General features: G+C 44.8%; 1 protein-coding gene across 1 annotated transcript in view; it reads right to left on the reverse strand.

Annotated features, from left to right (window-relative positions):
• Positions 1-18,928, reverse strand: part of Pde6d (phosphodiesterase 6D) — a 42,609-nt gene that overhangs the window by 2,813 nt on the left and 20,868 nt on the right. The window contains exons 2-4 of the mRNA XM_051154250.1: positions 2,655-2,743; positions 1,932-2,057; positions 1,269-1,374 (exon numbers count right to left, since the gene is read on the reverse strand). Of these exons, the coding sequence (XP_051010207.1) occupies positions 1,269-1,374; positions 1,932-2,057; positions 2,655-2,743 (321 nt within the window). The remainder of the gene's footprint in view (positions 1-1,268; positions 1,375-1,931; positions 2,058-2,654; positions 2,744-18,928) is intronic.

Raw genomic sequence — 18,928 nt, forward strand, 5'->3', positions numbered from 1 at the left:
GGGTGTAGAACTCACATGTGTTAAGCGTGTTCTCTACCACTGAGATACAACCCCCAGCGTACTGAACATTTACAGACTCTGTCTTTTCCTAAAAGAAAATGGCAAGTGGCAGCTACTAACAATGTCCTTACATTTTCATTTTGTTATTATTACTGTGTATCTGTGTATGATGTGTGTTAGTGCAGGAGCATGTGGTGTGTGCCATGGTACATGTGTGGAGATCAAAGGGCAACTTTCAGAGACTGTTCTCTCCTTTTAGCTTGGGTTATAGGCATCAAACTTAGGTCAGCAGGTCTTGCCAGTTTTGACAGTTTTTTTGACAATATGAACAAACTGCTCTTTGACCAGGAAGCACAGTTATTAAATTCTAGGCCAGGCTCTGAAAAGCTATGCCCAAATATAAGATAGAGCACTTTGGCAGATGTGTAAAGGGGGTCCAGACAGTGTACAGAGAGGCTCAAGGACAGCATGTTGCTAGATCTGACACATCTGACACTTATTTTGTGTCAGTTTCCTTCCACACTGTCTCATCTAAATTTTTTTAATGTGCATTGTGTTTTGCCTGTATATATGTGTGAGGGTGTTCAATCTTGGAGTTACAGACAGTTGTGAGCTGCCATGTGGGTGTTGGGAATTGGACCTGGGTCCTTTGGAAGAGCAGCCAATACTCTTAACTGCTGAGCCAACTCTTGAGACTAACACTGTCTCATTTTTTACCTTCACTTTATTCTTAAGAGTAAGGCTCAGAAAGATAAAACATTATCGTCCATGGAGACAGGTAGTCAGGGTGAACTGGAAATTTAAAATGTAGTCTAAAGTTTTTGAACATGTTATTTTTTTATTTTTTATTTTTTATTTTTATTTATTTATTTATTTTTTGGTTTTTCGAGACAGGGTTTCTCTGTGTAGCCTTGGCCATCCTGGACTTACTTTGTAGACCAGTCTGGCATGTTATTTTTTTATAGGACCAAAGTCAGGAACCTTCACACACCACTCTTTTTTTTTTTTTTTTTTGAGACAGGGTTTCTCTGTGTAGCCTTGGCCATCCTGGACTCACTTTGTAGACCAGGCTGGCCTCGAACTCACAGCGATCCGCCTGCCTTTGCCTCCCGAGTGCTGGGATTAAAGGCATGCGCCACCACGCCTGGCTCACACACCACTCTTTCATTCTTCTCTCTCTAGTTCTCTACCGGCAAACAGGACCCGGAGTCCCACCTGCCTGAGAGCCTGCTCTGAGACACACTGGAACCTTCTGGGCCCTCACTCACGTTAGGACGCTGGCGGGCATCATCTGGGACTCAGGCGCTGCTTCTATCAAGGACTGCCAAGTGTTTGTGGAGTTAGGGATCACAAAGCCAAACTCGAAGAACCACTCTGAAGGGAGAAGGAAAAGCCAGTGAGCAGGTGCTACTGTGGGCATGGGGGAACCACAGGCTGTATGTACCCCTCCTTTAGAGGGGCTCCTCCTATCCAGAACCATGAAAGGATCCTGTCAGAACCCTCCTAAACCAGAGGCACAACGAAAGGACACGGAGACCTTTGCAGACTATCTTCTGGTTTATGCCACAGGCTTGTTTCTTCTGGGGTCTAGCAGACAAGGGGCCTTTGGAATTCTGGCTCCAGAATGCCTACATGTTTGTCCTCTTACATTTTGAGAACTCAGTGCAGAGTCCTCACTGGTCACAGCTTATGATGTGTGGGTACAGTCCTATACTACATCATAATGGCTTCTTCCAGGATCACACTGTACTAACGCACGAGGCAGAGGCACCCAGGCCCTTCTGTGGCCAGCCTTGTTTTGGTTTGTTTTCCCCAGCGTTGTAGAATGTAGAAATTCTCTTAGTTACAAAATCAGTGTTCTCAAAGCACGGCTCTGCCTGTTGCCCCTATGCTCCTACGCTCTGGTTCCAGCCACACACGGAGCAGAATACCTTCTAGGCATTGCCCTTTGAAGTAAACTTTTTGTTCCAGGCGGAATTTTTCCATTTGCTCTGCTGAAGAAAAGTTCAGTTCTCGAGACACTGCCTTGCACTTGAGGATTTTCTTGGGCACACGGGCTGATGAGAGAAAGAGAGAGAGAGAGATTGGTACCCTTCTAATGAGAGCCACAAGGATATGATGCTTCAGGCTCCTGGGAGTGCTCTCAGCAGGCTGAGGCTGTGAGCATCCTCTCTCTCTGCAGGCTCTGTGGGTGCTTTTTCTACATGCTGATTCATCCAAATGCTTTCCCTTTTCTTTTTTTCCTTCAGAAAGATAAAAAAAATGAAAAATTTCTTTTGGAAAAAGTTGAAATCTTGGCTTATAGCTTTGATTTGTTTTTCTTTTTTTCCTTTTTGAGACAGGGTCTCATGTGGTCCAAATTGGCTTTGAATTAACTAAATAGCTGAGGCTGGCCTTGAACTCCTGATCTTCCTGCTTTAACCTGCAAAGTGATGGGGTAATAGGAATATGGTATCACATCCACATCTGAGTATGGTCCAGTGCTAAAGTGGATTTGGGGAAATGAGAGAAAGAAATGCGGAAGTGAAATCAGATGTCTTCTGTTTGCCTGTAGGGCTCCCCTGTCTAGTAGCTGCGTGTTTACTTAGGTCCCTGCTGCCAGGGTCTGTTCTGGCACTGGGCATAGCTTGTGCATTCAAGGGGCTGCAAAGTACCTTCATGCTCCACACCAGGGACAGACAGGTCTTCTGTTCCTTGCCAGAGTATCTTCCCTGTTTCGGCATCCCGAAGGTTCATCCAGTTTCTGATCAAATAGGATTAAGGAAAGCTAAGGCTCTGAGAGGGACTCCCACTGTGTAGTGTAAGGGTCTCAACTTTGCTCCTAGCAGCTCTTATTTTGTAGCAGGCCCGGCAAACTTCTCAGTGCTGGGAAGGCATGGAAGTATGTGGAGGAGAGTCCAAAAAATACCTAAGGGAAGAGGGAGAGAGCGCTGGAGAGGTTTTTATCTACACCATCTTATAAGAATCAGAGACATGGACTGGGAAAAAGCTCAGTGTAGAGCGCTTGCTTAGCATTTCCTAGGTCCTGGCTCAATCTCCAGAACTGGGAGAAAAAAAGAACTCAGGATAGCAACTAGAACTTGTAGCAAGGGCTAGAAGAAAGAACAGTGAAAAAGAATCTCATCAGCCGAAACTGTAAAGACACAACAGGTCAGATTATCAGGGTACTGCCAAAGGACTGAGTCACACAGTCCTGTGGTGAAGATCGCAGTCCATGAGTGTCACTCAATAGCACAGAACTCTCACATAGCTTTTTCTTTTCTTTTCTTTCTTTATTTTATTTTATTATTATTATTTTTTTTGAGACAAGGTTTCTCTGTGTAGCCTTGGCTGTACTGGACTCGCTTTTGTAGACCAGGCTAACTTTGAACTTACAGCGATCCACCTGCCTCTGCCTCCCAAGTGCTGGGATTACAGGCGTGTGCCACCGCGCCCGGCTCTCACATAGCTTTTTAGTGTCCTGTTTTCACACTCAAGAATACATTGAGGGGCCGGGCGTGGTGATGCATGCCTTTAATCCCAGCACCCAGGAGGCAGAGGCAGGCGGATCGCTGTGAGTTCGAGGCCAGCCTGGTCTACAAAGTGAGTCCAGGATGGCCAAGGCTACACAGAGAAACCCTGTCTCGAAAAAAAAAAAAACCAAAAAAAAAAAACAAACCCCTCCCCCCCCAAAAGAATACATTGAGGGGACTGGAAAGATGGCTCAGTGGCTAAGAGCACTGTCTGCTCTTCCAGAGGTCGTGAGTTCAATTCCCAGCAACTACATGGTGGCTCACAACCATCTATAATGTGATTTGATGCCCTCTTCTGTCATACATGCAAATTGAACATTCAAATAAGTAAATAAATAAATATTTTTTAAAAAGAATATATTGAGGACTGGCAAAATGGTTCAGCAGGTAAAAGTGCTTGCTGCAGGAGCCTGACAACCTGAATTTGATCTCTGGATCTCAGAGTGGAAATGCAGGACGGATTCCCAAAATTGTCCTCCAGCCTTTCTGACTTCCACAAAAGTGTTGTAGCATATGTACACACACACCCCACGCCCCGTGGGGTATGTGTTGGGGAACAGAGACAGATACACACACATTGGTCAGCCAAGAATAATCAGAAACCAAGATATTTACTATGAAGTGTAGTGAGAATTTTGGTTTCTTTAAAAACCTAGTTATGTGCTGGGCCTGGTGGTGCATGCCTTTAATCCCAGCACTCAGGGAGGCAGAGGCAGTCATGAGTTTGAGGCCAGTCTGGTCTACAAAGGCAGTTCAGGACAGCCAAGGCTACACAGAGAAACCCTGTCTTGAAAAGCTAACCAAAAAAACCCCAGTTATGTTATGTGACTATGTTTTCGTTTTACTCCCAGGTGTGGGATATGGGGCTCCTTCAGACTGTCCACAGTGGTCAACTATGATTGTCTCATGCTCTAGGGGTGGGGTGGGGGCATGATCTTTGCCAGCTTCAGATAGTTTAACTCTGGGGACTCTGGAGAGGGTATAAATGGGCCTTGAGAGGGCCTGTGGTGGCAGCAGTACCCTGCAGTGCCCTGCAACGGAGTATTCATTCCTTTGTACCCACCAGCAGTATGCCTAGCCCCATATTGGGCACCACTTAAAGACATACTTTTTTGGCCTATTTTATTGGGTTCTTATATATACAACCCTTCTAATCCTTATTCCACCCCAATCCCTTCCAACACCTCAACACTAAGTAAGAGAGAAAGGTTAGGGGGGAAAGGGGGCATAGACTTCTTTAGACTACTTCCTGTTGATTAGGGGTGTTGAGTTCCTATGGGAAAAGCACAATCTTCATCGTTAGAATATCTCCAAACAGTAATTAAGCAGTCCAGCAAACCAGAAATAGCAAACGCAACAGCAGGAACCAGCAGCAAAAGGAGCAGCAAAAAACAACGCGAAGGGCTGGAAAGATGGCTCAGAGGTAAAGGGTACTGGCTGTTCTTCCAGAGGTCCTGAGTTTAATTCCTAGCCCCCACATGGTGGCTCACAACCATCTATAACATGATCTGATGCCCTCTTCTAGCATGCAGGTGTACATGCAGGCAGATCACTGTATGCATAATAATAAATAAACACATCTTTAAAAAAACATGAAAATCAAGCTGGGTGTGGTGGCGCACGCCTTTAATCCCAGCACTCAGGAGGCAGAGGCAGGCAGATCACTGTGAGTTCCAGGCCAGCCTGGTCTACAAAGCGAGTCCAGGGCAGCCAAGGCTACATAGATGCCCTGTCTCGAAAAACCAAACCAACCAACCAACCAAACCAAACCAAACCAACCAACCAACCAAACAAACAAATAAAAAAAAAAAAACCATGAAAAAATTTTCTTTTAAAAATGATTGACAAAGAAAATTATTGCTATGGAATCAAAGAGGCAAAGTATGTAAAAGTTATACAGCAATATTCTGTGAAGTGTCCAAGCAGCTTTTTTTTTCCTTCTTCTGTTTAACAACAAGCCCTGTGCCACCATCCTCCTGAGAGGCATGGGCTATGCCGTACCTTGGCAGCTAGGTGGTACAGATCTCTTTTCTCTTGTATACAGCTGGGGCAAGCACATGGCCTAGAATTGGACACTGGAGACCTCAGTTCTGGGGTCCTGAAACTGGTATTGCACAAGTATTTGAGGAAGAGTTTTTGTGTGGGCTTGCATTGACATTATCAACTTGCCCTTTCCTGCTGTGTGGCCTTTTGGTGCAGATCTTTGCCACACTGTCCCATTTGTTTGACTTGAGGTCAGCTGAGGACCCTGCACAGCACAGCACAGCTGACAGGATGACATTCACCCGGAGATGGTCTAGGTTTTTGTTTTGTTTTTTTTTTTTTGAGACAGGGTTTCTCTGTGTAGCCTTAGCTGTCCTGGACTTGCTTTGTAGACCAGGCTGGCCTTGAACTCACAGTAATCCACCTACCTCTGCCTCCTGAGTGCTGGGATTAAAGGCCTGCGCCACCATGCCTGGTTGAAGGTCTAGGTTTTGCTATTACACAGAAGATACACAAGATGAGCGTGGACTGTCCATCAGCCTAGGACTGTTGAGTAGTTAGGCCAGGAACCAGAGTTATGCATGCCTTTCTTCCCTGGGGTGTGGGTCCTAACCAGCTCTCCCAAGTGCCTGACATGCTTCTGGCCACTGAGGTTTTTTTTTTCTTTTTGTTTTGTTTTGTTTTTTGGTGTTTAAAAATATATTTATTATTTTGTATACAGTGCTCTGCCTACATGTACACCTGCACACCAGAAGAGGGTATCAGATCACATTATAGATGGTTGTGAGTCACCATGTGGTTGCTGGGAATTGAATTCAGGACCTCTAACTAGTTAGTGCTCTTAATCTCTGAGTCATCTCTCCAGCCCTTTTATTTTTTATTTTATTTTATTTTTTTATTTTTATTTTTTTGAGACAGGGTTTCTCTATGTAGCCTTGGCTGTTCTGGACTCCCTTTGTAGACCACGCTGGCCTTGAACTCAGAGATCCACCTGCCTCTGCCTCCCAAGTGCTGGGATTAAAGACATGCACCACCACTGCCGGCTAATCCAGGCTTTTCACAGGCTAAGCAAACACTCTACAAGTAAATTAGACTCCTACCCTTTACTTTACTTTTTTTTTTTTTTGAGACAGGGTCTCTCTGTATAGCCTTGGCTGTCCTGGATTCATTATGTAGACCAGGCTGGCCTCGAACTCACAGCAATCCACCTGCCTTTGCCTCCCAAGTGCTGGGATTAAAGGTGTGCGCCACCACGCCCGGCCTACCCTTTACTTTAGATTTTTCTTTTCTTTTTTCTTTTTCTTTTCTTCCTTTTTTTAAAGACAGGGTTTCTTTTGTAGGCCCAGCTGTCCTGGACTCACTTTGTAGACCAGGCTGGCCTTGAACTCAGAGATCTGCCTGCCTCTGCCTCCCAAAGTACTGGAATTAAAGGCCACCATGCCCGGCTATTTTGCTTTGCTTTGCTTTTTTTTTTTTTTTTTTTTTTTTAAGACAAGATTTCTCTGTGTAGCCTTGGCTGTCCTGGACTCACTTTGTAGACCAGGCTAGCCTTGAACTCAGAGATCCTCCTGCCTCTGGGATTAAAGGCATGCACCACCACCACATGGCCCTACCCTTTATTTTAAGTGACTGAATTTAAACGCAACTTCCATGTACACATTTCTACTTAGGTTATAACTTACAATTTTATGTACTGAAAATCTTCCTACTTCTTCCTATATATACGAGAGAAAGCTTCTTCATTCTGAGATGGGGAACAATTGACACTGTTGTCCTGTTAACCCACTCTGAGCTCAGATTTGGCCTAGATGCCCTAAGCCCTGGGTTTTCAGAAGACACTGTCCTTACTTGGCCTGCTGTGCAAAGGCCTCTCAATACCTCACAGCAGTGCCTTATGTACCCACTGCAACAACATGCACATCAGACTGTGTGCAAGTTAAAAAACAAGAGCAAATAAAAAACAGCAATTATCTCTACAATTCCTGACTCACAGGCAGCCAAGGCATTCTTAACAAAAAGCCTCAGCTGGAAAAAGCCTTAAAGAAATGGTCTCGGATCAATCTGCGTCTGGAAAAGATGCCCCTGGCCCAGGTCAGCAAGAAAACTCTATCATGCACAAGACGTATTTTTTTTTATTTTTGGAAGGCATATGGGAGGGTTTGGAAGAAAGGGAAGGGAGAAATGATGTAATTACATTATTATTTCAAAAAATAAAATTATGTTATGTGTGTGGGTATCCATGGAGGCCAGAGGTATATCCTAGGGCTAGAATTAAAGCGGTTGTGAACTGTCTGATGTAAATGCTGGGAATGGAACTCAGGTTTTCTGGAAGAGTAGGTCTGTTTTTAACGTCTGAGCTATCTCTCCAACTTATTTTTAATTAGGTGTGTGTGTTTGTGTGTGTTTGTGTGTATGTGTGTGTCTCTCTGTGGGCTTGTGCATGTGAGTACAGTTGCCTAGAGAGTTCAAAAGAAGGCACTGGCTGTCTTAGAACTGGGGTTACAAGAGGTTCACAACTGCCTCCAATTCCAGGGAATCTGGCACTCTCTTCTGGCCTCCACAGGCACTGCATTTGCATTGTGCACAGACAGATGTAGGCAAACAAGACACATTAAAACTGCCGGTGTCTAGGTAAGTTTTTCATTCCACAGTCATGGGGGCTTGTTAGACTTTAGACAATAGGAAAGCAGACAGCACCAAAAAGGGTTCCATCCAAGGGTGGTGGAGTGGAAGCAGCCAAGGCCCCTTCAAGGTCTGAGGTTTAGGAGCGAAAAGTGGGCCTGGGGCTCAGTGTTGAGATAGCCTTTCAATATCCTGGGTTCTCTGGGTTCATTCTCAGAATAGAGAGGGACAGACAGACAGACAAAGATCCCCAACAAGCAAACAAACTAGCTCACAGGCCTGTAATCTTAGCATGCAGGAAGCTGAAGCAGAATTGAGTGCAAAACCAAAAAATGAAAATATAACAAAACAAGCTAAAACAAAAACCAACCAAACAAAACTTCAACAAACAATGAGAACGGCTGGCCTTTTAAAAGTGAAAGACAAGCTCTGACGACTGATCAGTCACCTTGTTGATGATCATCTTTTTGCTTTGGGCCTAGAGAGGCAGCTGAGCAGTTAAGAGCCCTTGCTGTTCTTCCAGAGGTCTCAGGGTTAATTCCCAGCACCCAAAGAGCAGCTCATAACTGCTCACAACTCTAACTTCAGTTCCAGGAATCCAATGCTGTCTTCTGACTCCAGTGGGTCCTGCGTGCCACTGCTACAGACATACATGCAGGCAAAATACTCATATACATAAAATTCTAAAATAAAAATAAAGAAAAGTGTGTTTGCTTCAACAGCCTTTTGTTAATAAGGATTTTCAGAGGAAAAAGCGACCTGAGTTTTAAGGCTCAAAGGTCAAGTCAATTCCAATCTAGAGCGAGGATTAGGTTGACAGGCTTTAAAGGAGGGGATGCTGGGCACTATTTATAAACACCGCGCTCTGGGTCAGGCAGGTCATCTCCCTTCTAAAGGCTCTCTGGTGTTTGTGAGGAGGATGAGCAGAGGACTGGTTCTTTGCTACTGCAAGTCTCCCTTAGAGGAGAGCACTTCTTGGAATTAGGACTCCCTCACCTGGGATCAGGCCAAGTAAAATGCCCTCATATGTAAAAGCACAAACAGCTTTAAAAACAAGCTTCAGTCCCGGTGAAGGGGCTTGCTACCAAGCCTGATGCTCTGAATTCAATCCCTGGTACCAAATGGTGGAAAGAAAGAAGCCACTTCCATGAGCTGTCCTCTGCCAAATGGAAGCTGTGGCATTCACACACACACACACACTAAGTAAAAACAAAAAAATTAAGTTTCAGAACAAAACAATAAGTTTCAGGGTGGGAGGGAGGGATTGGTAGGAGAGGAGGGAGGGGGCTACGATTGGGATGTAAAGTGTATAATTTAAAAATAAATTTAAAAATTTAAAACAACAACAACAACAAAACCAATAATCTTCAGAGCAAAGTCAAAGATTGCAACACACTGAGCCTCCAAAAAGTTAAAAAACAAAGCAAATAACATGAAAGGATGAGAGGCTCTCAGCTTAAAGGGAAGATTTTATAAATTTTTTTGTGTTATAGAATCTATGTGGGGGCTGGAAAGATGGCCCAGTGGTTAGGTAAGAGAACTTCCTGCCCTTGCTGAGGGCCTGGGTTCCCAGAAGCCACATGGCAGTTCACAAACATCTGCAACTTCAGGTGACCCAAAGCACTCTTTTGTCCTCCACAGGCACCTGGACACATGTGAGACTTATACAAACATACATACAAACATGCATGCAGAAACAAAACTCATACATAAGTAAGTAAATGAAATAATTTAGATGAGTCAGTAGAGGAGTTGGAGCCAGCAGTATAAGGTAGTGGTGGAAGAAAGTAGCAAAGTGCACAGGGAAAACTTAGGGACTTGGAGAAAACAGTTGGAGCAGCAGCTCTCAACCTGTGGGTCATGGCCCCTTTGGGGGTCACATGACTCTTTCACAGGGGTCACATATCAGATATATACAGTTATAAAGTAGCAACAAAATAATCTTATGGTTGGGGGGGTCATCACAACATGAGAAATTGTATGAAAAGGTCACAGCATTGGGAAGGTTGAGAACCACTGAGTTAGGGGAGTGGGGTACCAGGTCCATTTCCTTGAGAGACGTGAATGAAGGAAATGAGCTTAAAATGTTTTAGATATCTTTTAGCAAGCCCCCAGAGGCATTTTGGGTGGGCACACTGGTTCTAGGAGCTTAGTTTTAAACGGAAACGGTTACATCAATTTCTATATAATAAACAGATTGTACATGCCAGAACCTCATTGAAGAAGAAAGAATGAGAGAAACGAGGAAAAGGGAAAAGAGCAGAGAGAGAAAGTGGGGAAGTTGGAGAAGGAAAAGAGAGAAAAAAAAAAAAAAAACCCATGATATACACAGAAGGGAGTAAGAAAAATGCAACAGAGCTGGGCGGTGGTGGCGCACGCCTTTAATCCCAGCACTTTGGAGGCAGAGGCAAGCGGATCTCTGTGAGTTTGAGGCCAGCCTGGTCTACAAAAGTGAGTCTAGGATAGCCAAGGCTACACAGAAAAACCCTGTCTTGAAAAATCAACCCCCCCAAAACAAAAAACCCACAAAAGTGTTATGTGACTATGGTTTTTGTTTGATTGTTTTACAAGACAGAGTTTCTCTGTGTAGCCTTGGCTGTCCTGGACTCTCTTTGTAGACCAGGCTGGCCTCGAACTCACAGAGATCTGCCTGCCTCTACCTTACTGAGTGTTGGGATTAACAGGCATGCACCACTTGCCTGGCTATTTATGTTTTTGTTTTAATCCCAGGTGTGGGAAATGGGGCTGTTTCAGATTGTCCACAGCAGCTAAATGATTTGTGTCATGCTCTGGCAGGGGCATGATTTTGTCAGCTGCAGATATAGTTTATGTTTGGAATTTTGGGGACTCTGCAGAGGGGATGTAAATGCCAGAGCCCTGAGAAAGGCCGTGGCTGCTGCTTCACTACAGCTGCTGTTGCTGTTTGGAGATATCCTGACAATGAAGATAAAGCTTGCACCAAGGAACTCGATGCTCTTATCAGCAGAAAGTAGTCTAATGATACCACCGACGACCCTTTCCCTACCTTGTGCTGGGAGGTTGGGGAGGGATAGAGGTGGTGTAGGGAGGTAGGAAAAAGAACCCAATAAAGTAACCAAAAGTCTGGCTGCAGAGGGAGATGATGATGATGACACAAAAATCTCAGTATAGTAAGAAGTAGCTTTTACCTTCTAAGTGACTATATTACAGGTATATGACACTATACCTGACCTAATCCTAATTTTTGTCTTTGTTTTTTGAGGTAAGGTTTCTCTATGTAGCCTTGGCTGTCCTGTAATCGCTCTGTAGACCAGGATAGCCTCTTAACTCAACAGTTAAGAACACTGGCTGCTTTTGTAGAGTCTTGGGTTAGATTCACAGCACCCACACAGTTGCTCACAACCATCTGTAACCCCAATCCCAGGGGGTCTGACACCCTCTTCTGGCCTCTCTGGGCACTAGGCATACACATAGTGTACAGACATACACACAGGCAAAATACTCATACACATTAATAAAAACAACAATTTTCTAAAGAAAGAAAATAATAAAAAAACTAAATGGAAATATTGACCAGGGAGATGGCTCAGTGTGTGAAGATGCTGTGGCCATGTCTGAAGTCCTGAGCTGAATCCTTGGAACCTGCATGGTGGGACTGACTCCTTCGAGGTGTCCTCTGATCTTCACATGAAACTGCCCCACCCCGATAAATACTAACACAGAAAGACGGCAATTCTTTGTGCAATAAAGAAGTCTAAGTACCACTTGCTGCCTTTATATTCTAACACACTGTACTAGGAGCATCAGATTAGTTCTCCTTCTTCTATCTCTAACAGATTTAAAATGAGAATGATTTTATTTCTACGTTGTGTAGGAGCATTTTGCATGTGTATATGTAAGTGTGCCAAGAGTGTGAGGTGCCCAATGAAGCCAGAAGAGGGTGTCTGATCCCTTGGAACTGGAGTTACAGACATCTGTGGGCCTCCATGTGGGTTCTGGGAACAGAGCCTGGGTCCTCTGGAAGAGCAGCCAGTGCTATTAACCGGAGTCACCTCTCTATCCTCACCTTTATTTTTCATTTTTATTTTTATGTTTTTTGAGACAGGGTTTCTCTGTGTAACCTTGGTTGTCCTAGACTTGCTTTGTACACCAGGCTGGCCTTGAACTCACAGCAATCCTCCTGCTCTGCCTCCTGAGATTAAAGGTGTGTGCCACCATGCCCAGCTCCCACCTTTATTTCTTACAGTGGACTAAATGTCTGTGCTCCCATGAAATTCAAAGGTTAAAACTTTGACTCCTAATATGCTAGTTTTAGGTGACTAGGTCATGAGAGTGGAGCACCCATAGATGGGTTTGGGCCCTTAGAAAACTCAGAGAGCTCTCCCTGTCCTTCCACCATGTGGAGACCCAAACTGAGGAGAGTGTGGAGGTCTGATGATGACTTGTGGAAGTTGGTTTTCTTGTTCTACCACGTAGTTCTGAGGACTGAAGTCGGATCAGGGCTGATGGCAAGAGCCTTCACCCACTGAGCCATCTTCGGGGCCTGATTATTCCTGAACTGGGTATGGTGGTCCCTGCCTCTAATCCCAGTGTTTGGGAGGCTGTGGCAGGACTGTTTGTTTAAGGCAAGCCTGGGCTACATACCAAACTCAAAGTTAAGCCAGGCAGTGGTGGCGCACACCTTTAACCCCAGCACTTGGGAGGCAGAGGCAGGTGGATCACTGTGAGCTCGAGGCCAGCCTGGTCTATATAGTGAGTCCAGGACAGTCAAGGCTACACAGAGAAACCCCGTCTTGAAAAACCAAACCAAACCAAACCAAAACCCAAAACCCAAACTCAAAGTTGGTCTTTTATATAGGTCTTATCTCACAAACCAGGACTGGTGGTGCAGCACACAGGTAGTGTGCACTTGCATGCTGTGCTGGCTAGCTTTATGTCAACTTCAACAAGCCAGAGGCACACGAGAGGAAGAACCTCAACTGAAAAGTTGCCTCCACAAGATAAGGAGGGCTGCAGTACATCTTCTTAATTAGTGACTGATGGGGAGGGCCCAGCCATGAGGAGCAAGCCAGTGAGCAGCACCCCTCCATGGCCTCTGCATCAGCTCCTGCCTCCAGGCTCCTGCCCTGCCTTCTTTCAACGATGAACTGTGCTGTGGAAGTGTAGGCAAATAAATCTTTCCTTCCCAAGTTGCTTCTGGTCATGGTGTTTCATCACAGTGGTAGTAACCCTAAGATAGAAAGTGGTACCAGGATTATGAGGTATTGTGACAGACCTGACCATGATGTTTTCTGGAGTACTGCGGAAGAACTTTGAAAAGCTGGGCTAGAAAAGTCACTGAGTATTGGAGTTCAGTGGGCTGTTCGGTGGAGCTTGGGAGAAAGAAATGTTGAGAGAAACGAAAACAATGGAGGGCTGGCTTGTGAAGTTTCAGAAGGAAGTTTGAGAGTCTCAGAGAGACTCAACAGGCCATTTGCTAGACTCTGGCACGTGGGAGCCGAAGAATCAGGTGTGATTAACAAGAGGCCAGCGGCCTTGAATGAAACCTTTGCTTTGCTGGGACAATTGATGCTGCCCAGCTGGGGCTGAGAAGTTAGTGGTGATTAAGAAGAGACCAGCATCACTGAGGTCAAATCTAGGAATTGTTTCCACACGGTCAACACACAGCAGCTGTGTTCCAGGTAGCCAAGGTTGTACCTTGCCCTGGCAGCTGAGCTTAGTATGTGTAAGAGTATCCCAGGTGTACTGGTTTTGATGGCATAAAATGGCTTGGCATTGTGAGAGGCCACTGGTGAAGGCGCAGCCTCAGCAGCAGTTGAAACCCCACAATGAAGGAGTCATGCAGAGAAGTTGGGTCATGGCACCATGAAGAGCCCAGGAAAGGCTATTGTTCAAAGTGCAGCCCCGTTGCAGTAGGAGACCCCAGTATTTTGGAGATGCCAGGACCATGGGATGGCTACCAAGAACAGCAGCAGCTGTGGAATGGAGCCAGCCGGAGCAGAGGGCAGAGGCCTTCGGAGGAGCCCAGACCATGGTGAGTGAATCCCATATAGTGGAATGGTTTACACTGTTGGACTTGGTTTTGCTTTGTTCAGATTGTCACTGTGCCCTAGTTCTTCTCTCTTGGAATAAAAAAGTATTCAACTTGGGGCTGGAGAGATGGCTCAGTGGTTAAGAGCACTGCCTGCTCTTCCAAAGGACCTGGGTTCAATTCCCAGCACCCACATGGCAGCTCACAACTGTTTGTAACTCTAAGATCTGACACCCTCACACCAATGCACATAAATTTAAAATTAAAAACAAAAGTATTCAACTTATTTTTGAATTTACAGGAGCCCACAGTTAAGAGATTTTTTTTGTTTTGTTTTGTTTTCCAAGGCAGGGTTTTCTCTGTGTAGCCTTGGCTGTCCTGAACTCACTTTGTGGACCAGGCTGGCCTCGAACTCACAGCGATCTGCCTGCCTCTGCCTTCTCGAGTGCTGGGGTTACAGGCGTGTGCCACTGTGCGTGGCTAAGATTTTGAACTTTTTAAAAAGAGACTTTGTATCTTTAGAGATTTTTGAATATTTTAAAGAAACTTTGAAGTTTTGAGTGTTTGAAATTTTAAAGAGTTGGAATGTTTTATATTGTGATGTTAACATTAATATGAGATCTTGGAAACAAGAAAGGAAAGTTTATGTCTTAAGTGATGTGTAGCCGGGCGGTGGTGGCGCACACCTTTAATTCCAGCACTTGGGAGGCAGAGGCAGGTGGATCGTTGTGAGTTTGAGGCCAGCCTGGTCTACAAAGTAAGTCCTGGACAGCCAAGGCTACACAAAGAAAGTCTGTCTTGAAAAACCAAAAAACAAACAAACAAACAAACAAAAGGGATGTTTGTGTGCCAAGCTAACAAGGGATCAACTGTGTCAGCTAGTGTTCATATCAACTTGACTCGAGCTAGAAGCAACAAGTGCTCTCAACCTTTCAATCGCTGAGCCAATTCCACAGCTCCATAGAGCATTTTCTTAATTAGTGATTGATGTGGAGGACCCAGCCCTGGGCAGGTGGTCCTGGTTGCTAGAAGAAAGGCTAGGCAAGCCATCAGGAGCAAGGCAGAAAGCATCACCCCTCCAGGGCTCTGCATCAGGTGTTGCCTCCAGGCTTCTGCCCTTTCTTCTTTCAATGACCTGTGCTGTGGAAGTGTAGGTTAAATAAACCCTTTTCTTCCCAGGTTGCCTTTGGTCATGGTGTCTTATCACAGCAAGAGTCACTATGAGACACCTGCACAGGCCTGGAGTTTAGAAACAAGCAGCACATTCGGATGCTGAACTCCTCAGCACAATGTCATTTCCTTCCACGCTTCCTTCTTGGTTTTTCAAGACAGGGTTTTCTCTGTATAACCCTGGTTGTCCTGAAAGTTGCTTTGTAGACCAGGCTGGCCTCTAACTCAGAGATCTGCCTGCTTCTGCCTCCCAAGTGCTGGCATTAAAGGTGTGCGCCACCCCTGCCTGGCCTTTCCATTCCATACTTGAAGCTTTTCCCTCCCATCTGATCTCTTTATTAAGTCACTTTCTTTTCTTTTCTTTTTTTTAAGTAATAGAATCTAAGGTGCATCATTGCTTACACAGTACCCTTTATGATAAGCACACTCTTGCTCTCAGTACCTCCTCATGCAGCAAGATAAAACTATCTGTATTTAAGCCACTTCCAGGATAAGGCTACCTGTGTGACCAAGAGAACCCGCGCCTCTGTGGTAACTTAATGATCGCTGGCAAGGGTGGCCTCTGTCAATTTACTTTCCTCTGCCCTGAGTCAGAGTCACAGGGGAGGGCTATGGAGCTGGTTGCTTTTGATTGGTAACAACAGCAGAGGCTGTGGATTCCCTCCCCTGCTCTTGCCCTGGAAACAGCAAGCCAAATAGCAGAGTAACCCAAGTAATCCGATAGGCCCTGAAACCTGTGGCTGCTCCTTGGCAAATGTGGCAGTATCACTAAGACAAAGGGAAGAAGGGAATTCTGTAGCTCTGGCTTGGCAGGGAGGTCTACCGAGTTCCTTTCACACTTGTCTTTGCTCAATTTGTAACTCCCTCCCTCCTCACTTAACTCTCACTAAAGAGATCATATGGAAACCAAGCTCAAGCATTCAAGTCTGTGACTTTTGGTTACCAAATTAACTTGTGAGACAATTACAGGGCACATATTATTCAAGTAAAACAGTAGGTATTTATTTAAAAAACATTTCCTAGCCGGGTGGCCGGTGGTGTGCACCTTTAATCCCAGCACCTTGGAGGCAGAGGACGTTGGACTTCTGAGTTCCAGGCCAGCCTTGTGTACAGAGTCAGGACAGCCAGGGCTGTTATACAGAGAAACCTGCCTTAAAAAAAAAAAAGGCACCTGGGCATTGCACCACTGAGGAACACTCACACTTCAAGTGTACATTTTAATACACTGTACTGTTTTTCAACTTCCTGAAAGTCTAAAATAATTTTTAAAATAAAGTTTAAGAATAAAAAGGTAGAGAAAGTTGCTAGATGTTGTAGCACATAACCTATAAATCTCAGCTCTGGAGAACATGAGGCAGAAGGATTACATGTTTAGGCCGATTATATATGGAGACTGCATCTCAAAAGAACACAAGCTGTGCTGGAGAGATGGTTCAGTGGGTAATGGTGCTATGATAGCTGTCAACTCAAGTTTGGTCCCCAGAATTCACAGAAATGTAGGATGTGAGATCAGACTTCACAAATTGGTCCTCTGATCTACAAGTATGTCCTGTTACACGCACACATGCACACGTGTGCACACACACAAACACACATACACAAATATAATTTTAAAAATTCTGCCAGGTATGGTGGAATATGCCTTTATTCCTAGTGTTCAGGAGGCACAGTTTATATCTCAGTGAGTTCAAGGCCAGCCTGGTTTACACAGCAAGTTCCAGGACAGCCAGGGTGATATAGTGAGACCTTGTCTCTGAAAACCAAAGCAACCAAACAACACGGAGAAGATGGCTGGGAGGTTAAGAACACTAACTGTTCTCCTAAACAAGCCAGGGTTGGTTCCTAGGGAACCACACGTAACTCCAGTTCTGAGGGATCAACACCTTCTTTTGGCCTCTATGCGCACCAGGCACACATGTTGTGCACAAACATACAAACAGGCAAAAGACCCATACGCATAAAAACATTAAAAATTCCAAGGGCCATGTATTTGTGCATTGCCTGAGTAAGTGACTTTAATTTTGAAAGTACTTTGGGAAGTAAAAGCAGAAAACCTGTAAATTGAAACCATAAAGTCAAGCCAAATGAAAAATGAGAAAACTGTTTATGACCCTCAAAGGGCCAGTACTTGACTGTAAGAACGCCTAGACAAAGAAGAGCATGAACATTAGGCAAAGCATGGGGAAGTGCAGTTTCCCCAGGTGCAATGGACTCTTGAGCAGAGAGGCAGGGTTCAACTTAAAATGCTAGTTTTTCTGATGGGCAGCAGCTGTGGGGGAGAGGTGTCAGAAATGACTGTGGCCTGGAGATGCTGGCATTTGGGAGTATAGGAAGTTAATGGCAGTAGTTATGATCATTTACAGACTGTTCTCAAGGTGTCCAGCCTGCTAAACCAGAGTAAAATTATTTTGGTGCGGAGAGTACTGTCTCTCCCGCTGTTGCACCACCTCCCCATGACCGTCCTTCCCAGACTGTATGCTAGGTCTTGATATTCCTCCCACTCAAATGGCTTCATATTTCCATGTCAGCTTTGTTTTTTGTTTTTTTTTTTTTTTGCAAGAACTTCCTGCTTTTTCCCTTCATTCTTTCCCCTCTACATTTCAGCGCAGTGCCACCAGAGTAGTCCTCTCAAGTATCACTTGCCTAATGCAGTTCCCTGTTCAGAACCTTTCAGAGCTTCCCCTGACCCTTTCAGTAGATCACATCCAGTAGACTCCACAGGTCAACACACTTGACGAGGTTGTTTCTATCTCAGCTCAAAAACCATCTGTTCTAGTTAAAGACAGTCAACCACTGAGCAGTCTCTCTCGGTTCCTCTCCCACTTCCTCTATCTCTGCTCCTTTTTATATTTTCCTAGTGGATTTCTTACCCTTCCTGTTCTCTTTATTAATCTGTATCCCAGCTTTCCGTCATGCTCAGCTCCTCTTGCTCTCCTCCATTAGACACAGTACAATGTGGAGTCTTCTTTAGCTTTGGGTACAGTCATGGCTCTGTCCTTTAGTAGTTTTGTGATTTAACTTCTTTTACAATTTTAAGTTCTGTGTGAGTTTGTTTTATCTATCTGGGGAGTGCATGAGGAGGCCAGCAGGCAACTTTACAGAGTTCTCTCCTTCCATCTTTGTGAGGGCTATAGGGATTGAATTTGGGTTGCCAGGCTTCTTGGCAAGTGCTTTTATCCACTGAGTATCTCACCAGCTCCACAAGTTATTTAAAAATTTGAAGATTTTATGTGCTTGAGTGTTTTGCCAGTATGTGTTTTTGCACTGTGCGTGTGCCTGGCAGGAACTCATCAGATGATCTGGAACTGGAGTTAAAGATGGTTGTAAACCATGTGGGTGCTGAGACCCACACCCAGGTCCTCTGTAAGAGCAACACGTGTGCTGATCTGCTGAGCCACCTCTCCAGCCCCTTAACCCCTTAACTACTTCTTCTCTTTTATTTTTTATTTAGTTTTAAAAAAAGATTTATTCATTTATTGTATATGAGTGCTTTATCGGCAGAAGAGGGCATCAGATCACATTATAGATGGTTGTAAGCCACCATGTGGTTGCTGGGAATTGAACTCAGGATCTCTGGAAGAGCAGGTGGTGCTCTTAATCACTGAGCCATCTCTCCAGCCCTATTTAGTTT

Source organism: Acomys russatus, chromosome 12 (assembly GCF_903995435.1).
Source record: "Acomys russatus chromosome 12, mAcoRus1.1, whole genome shotgun sequence".
In the NCBI taxonomy this organism is placed as follows: Eukaryota; Metazoa; Chordata; class Mammalia; order Rodentia; family Muridae; genus Acomys; species Acomys russatus.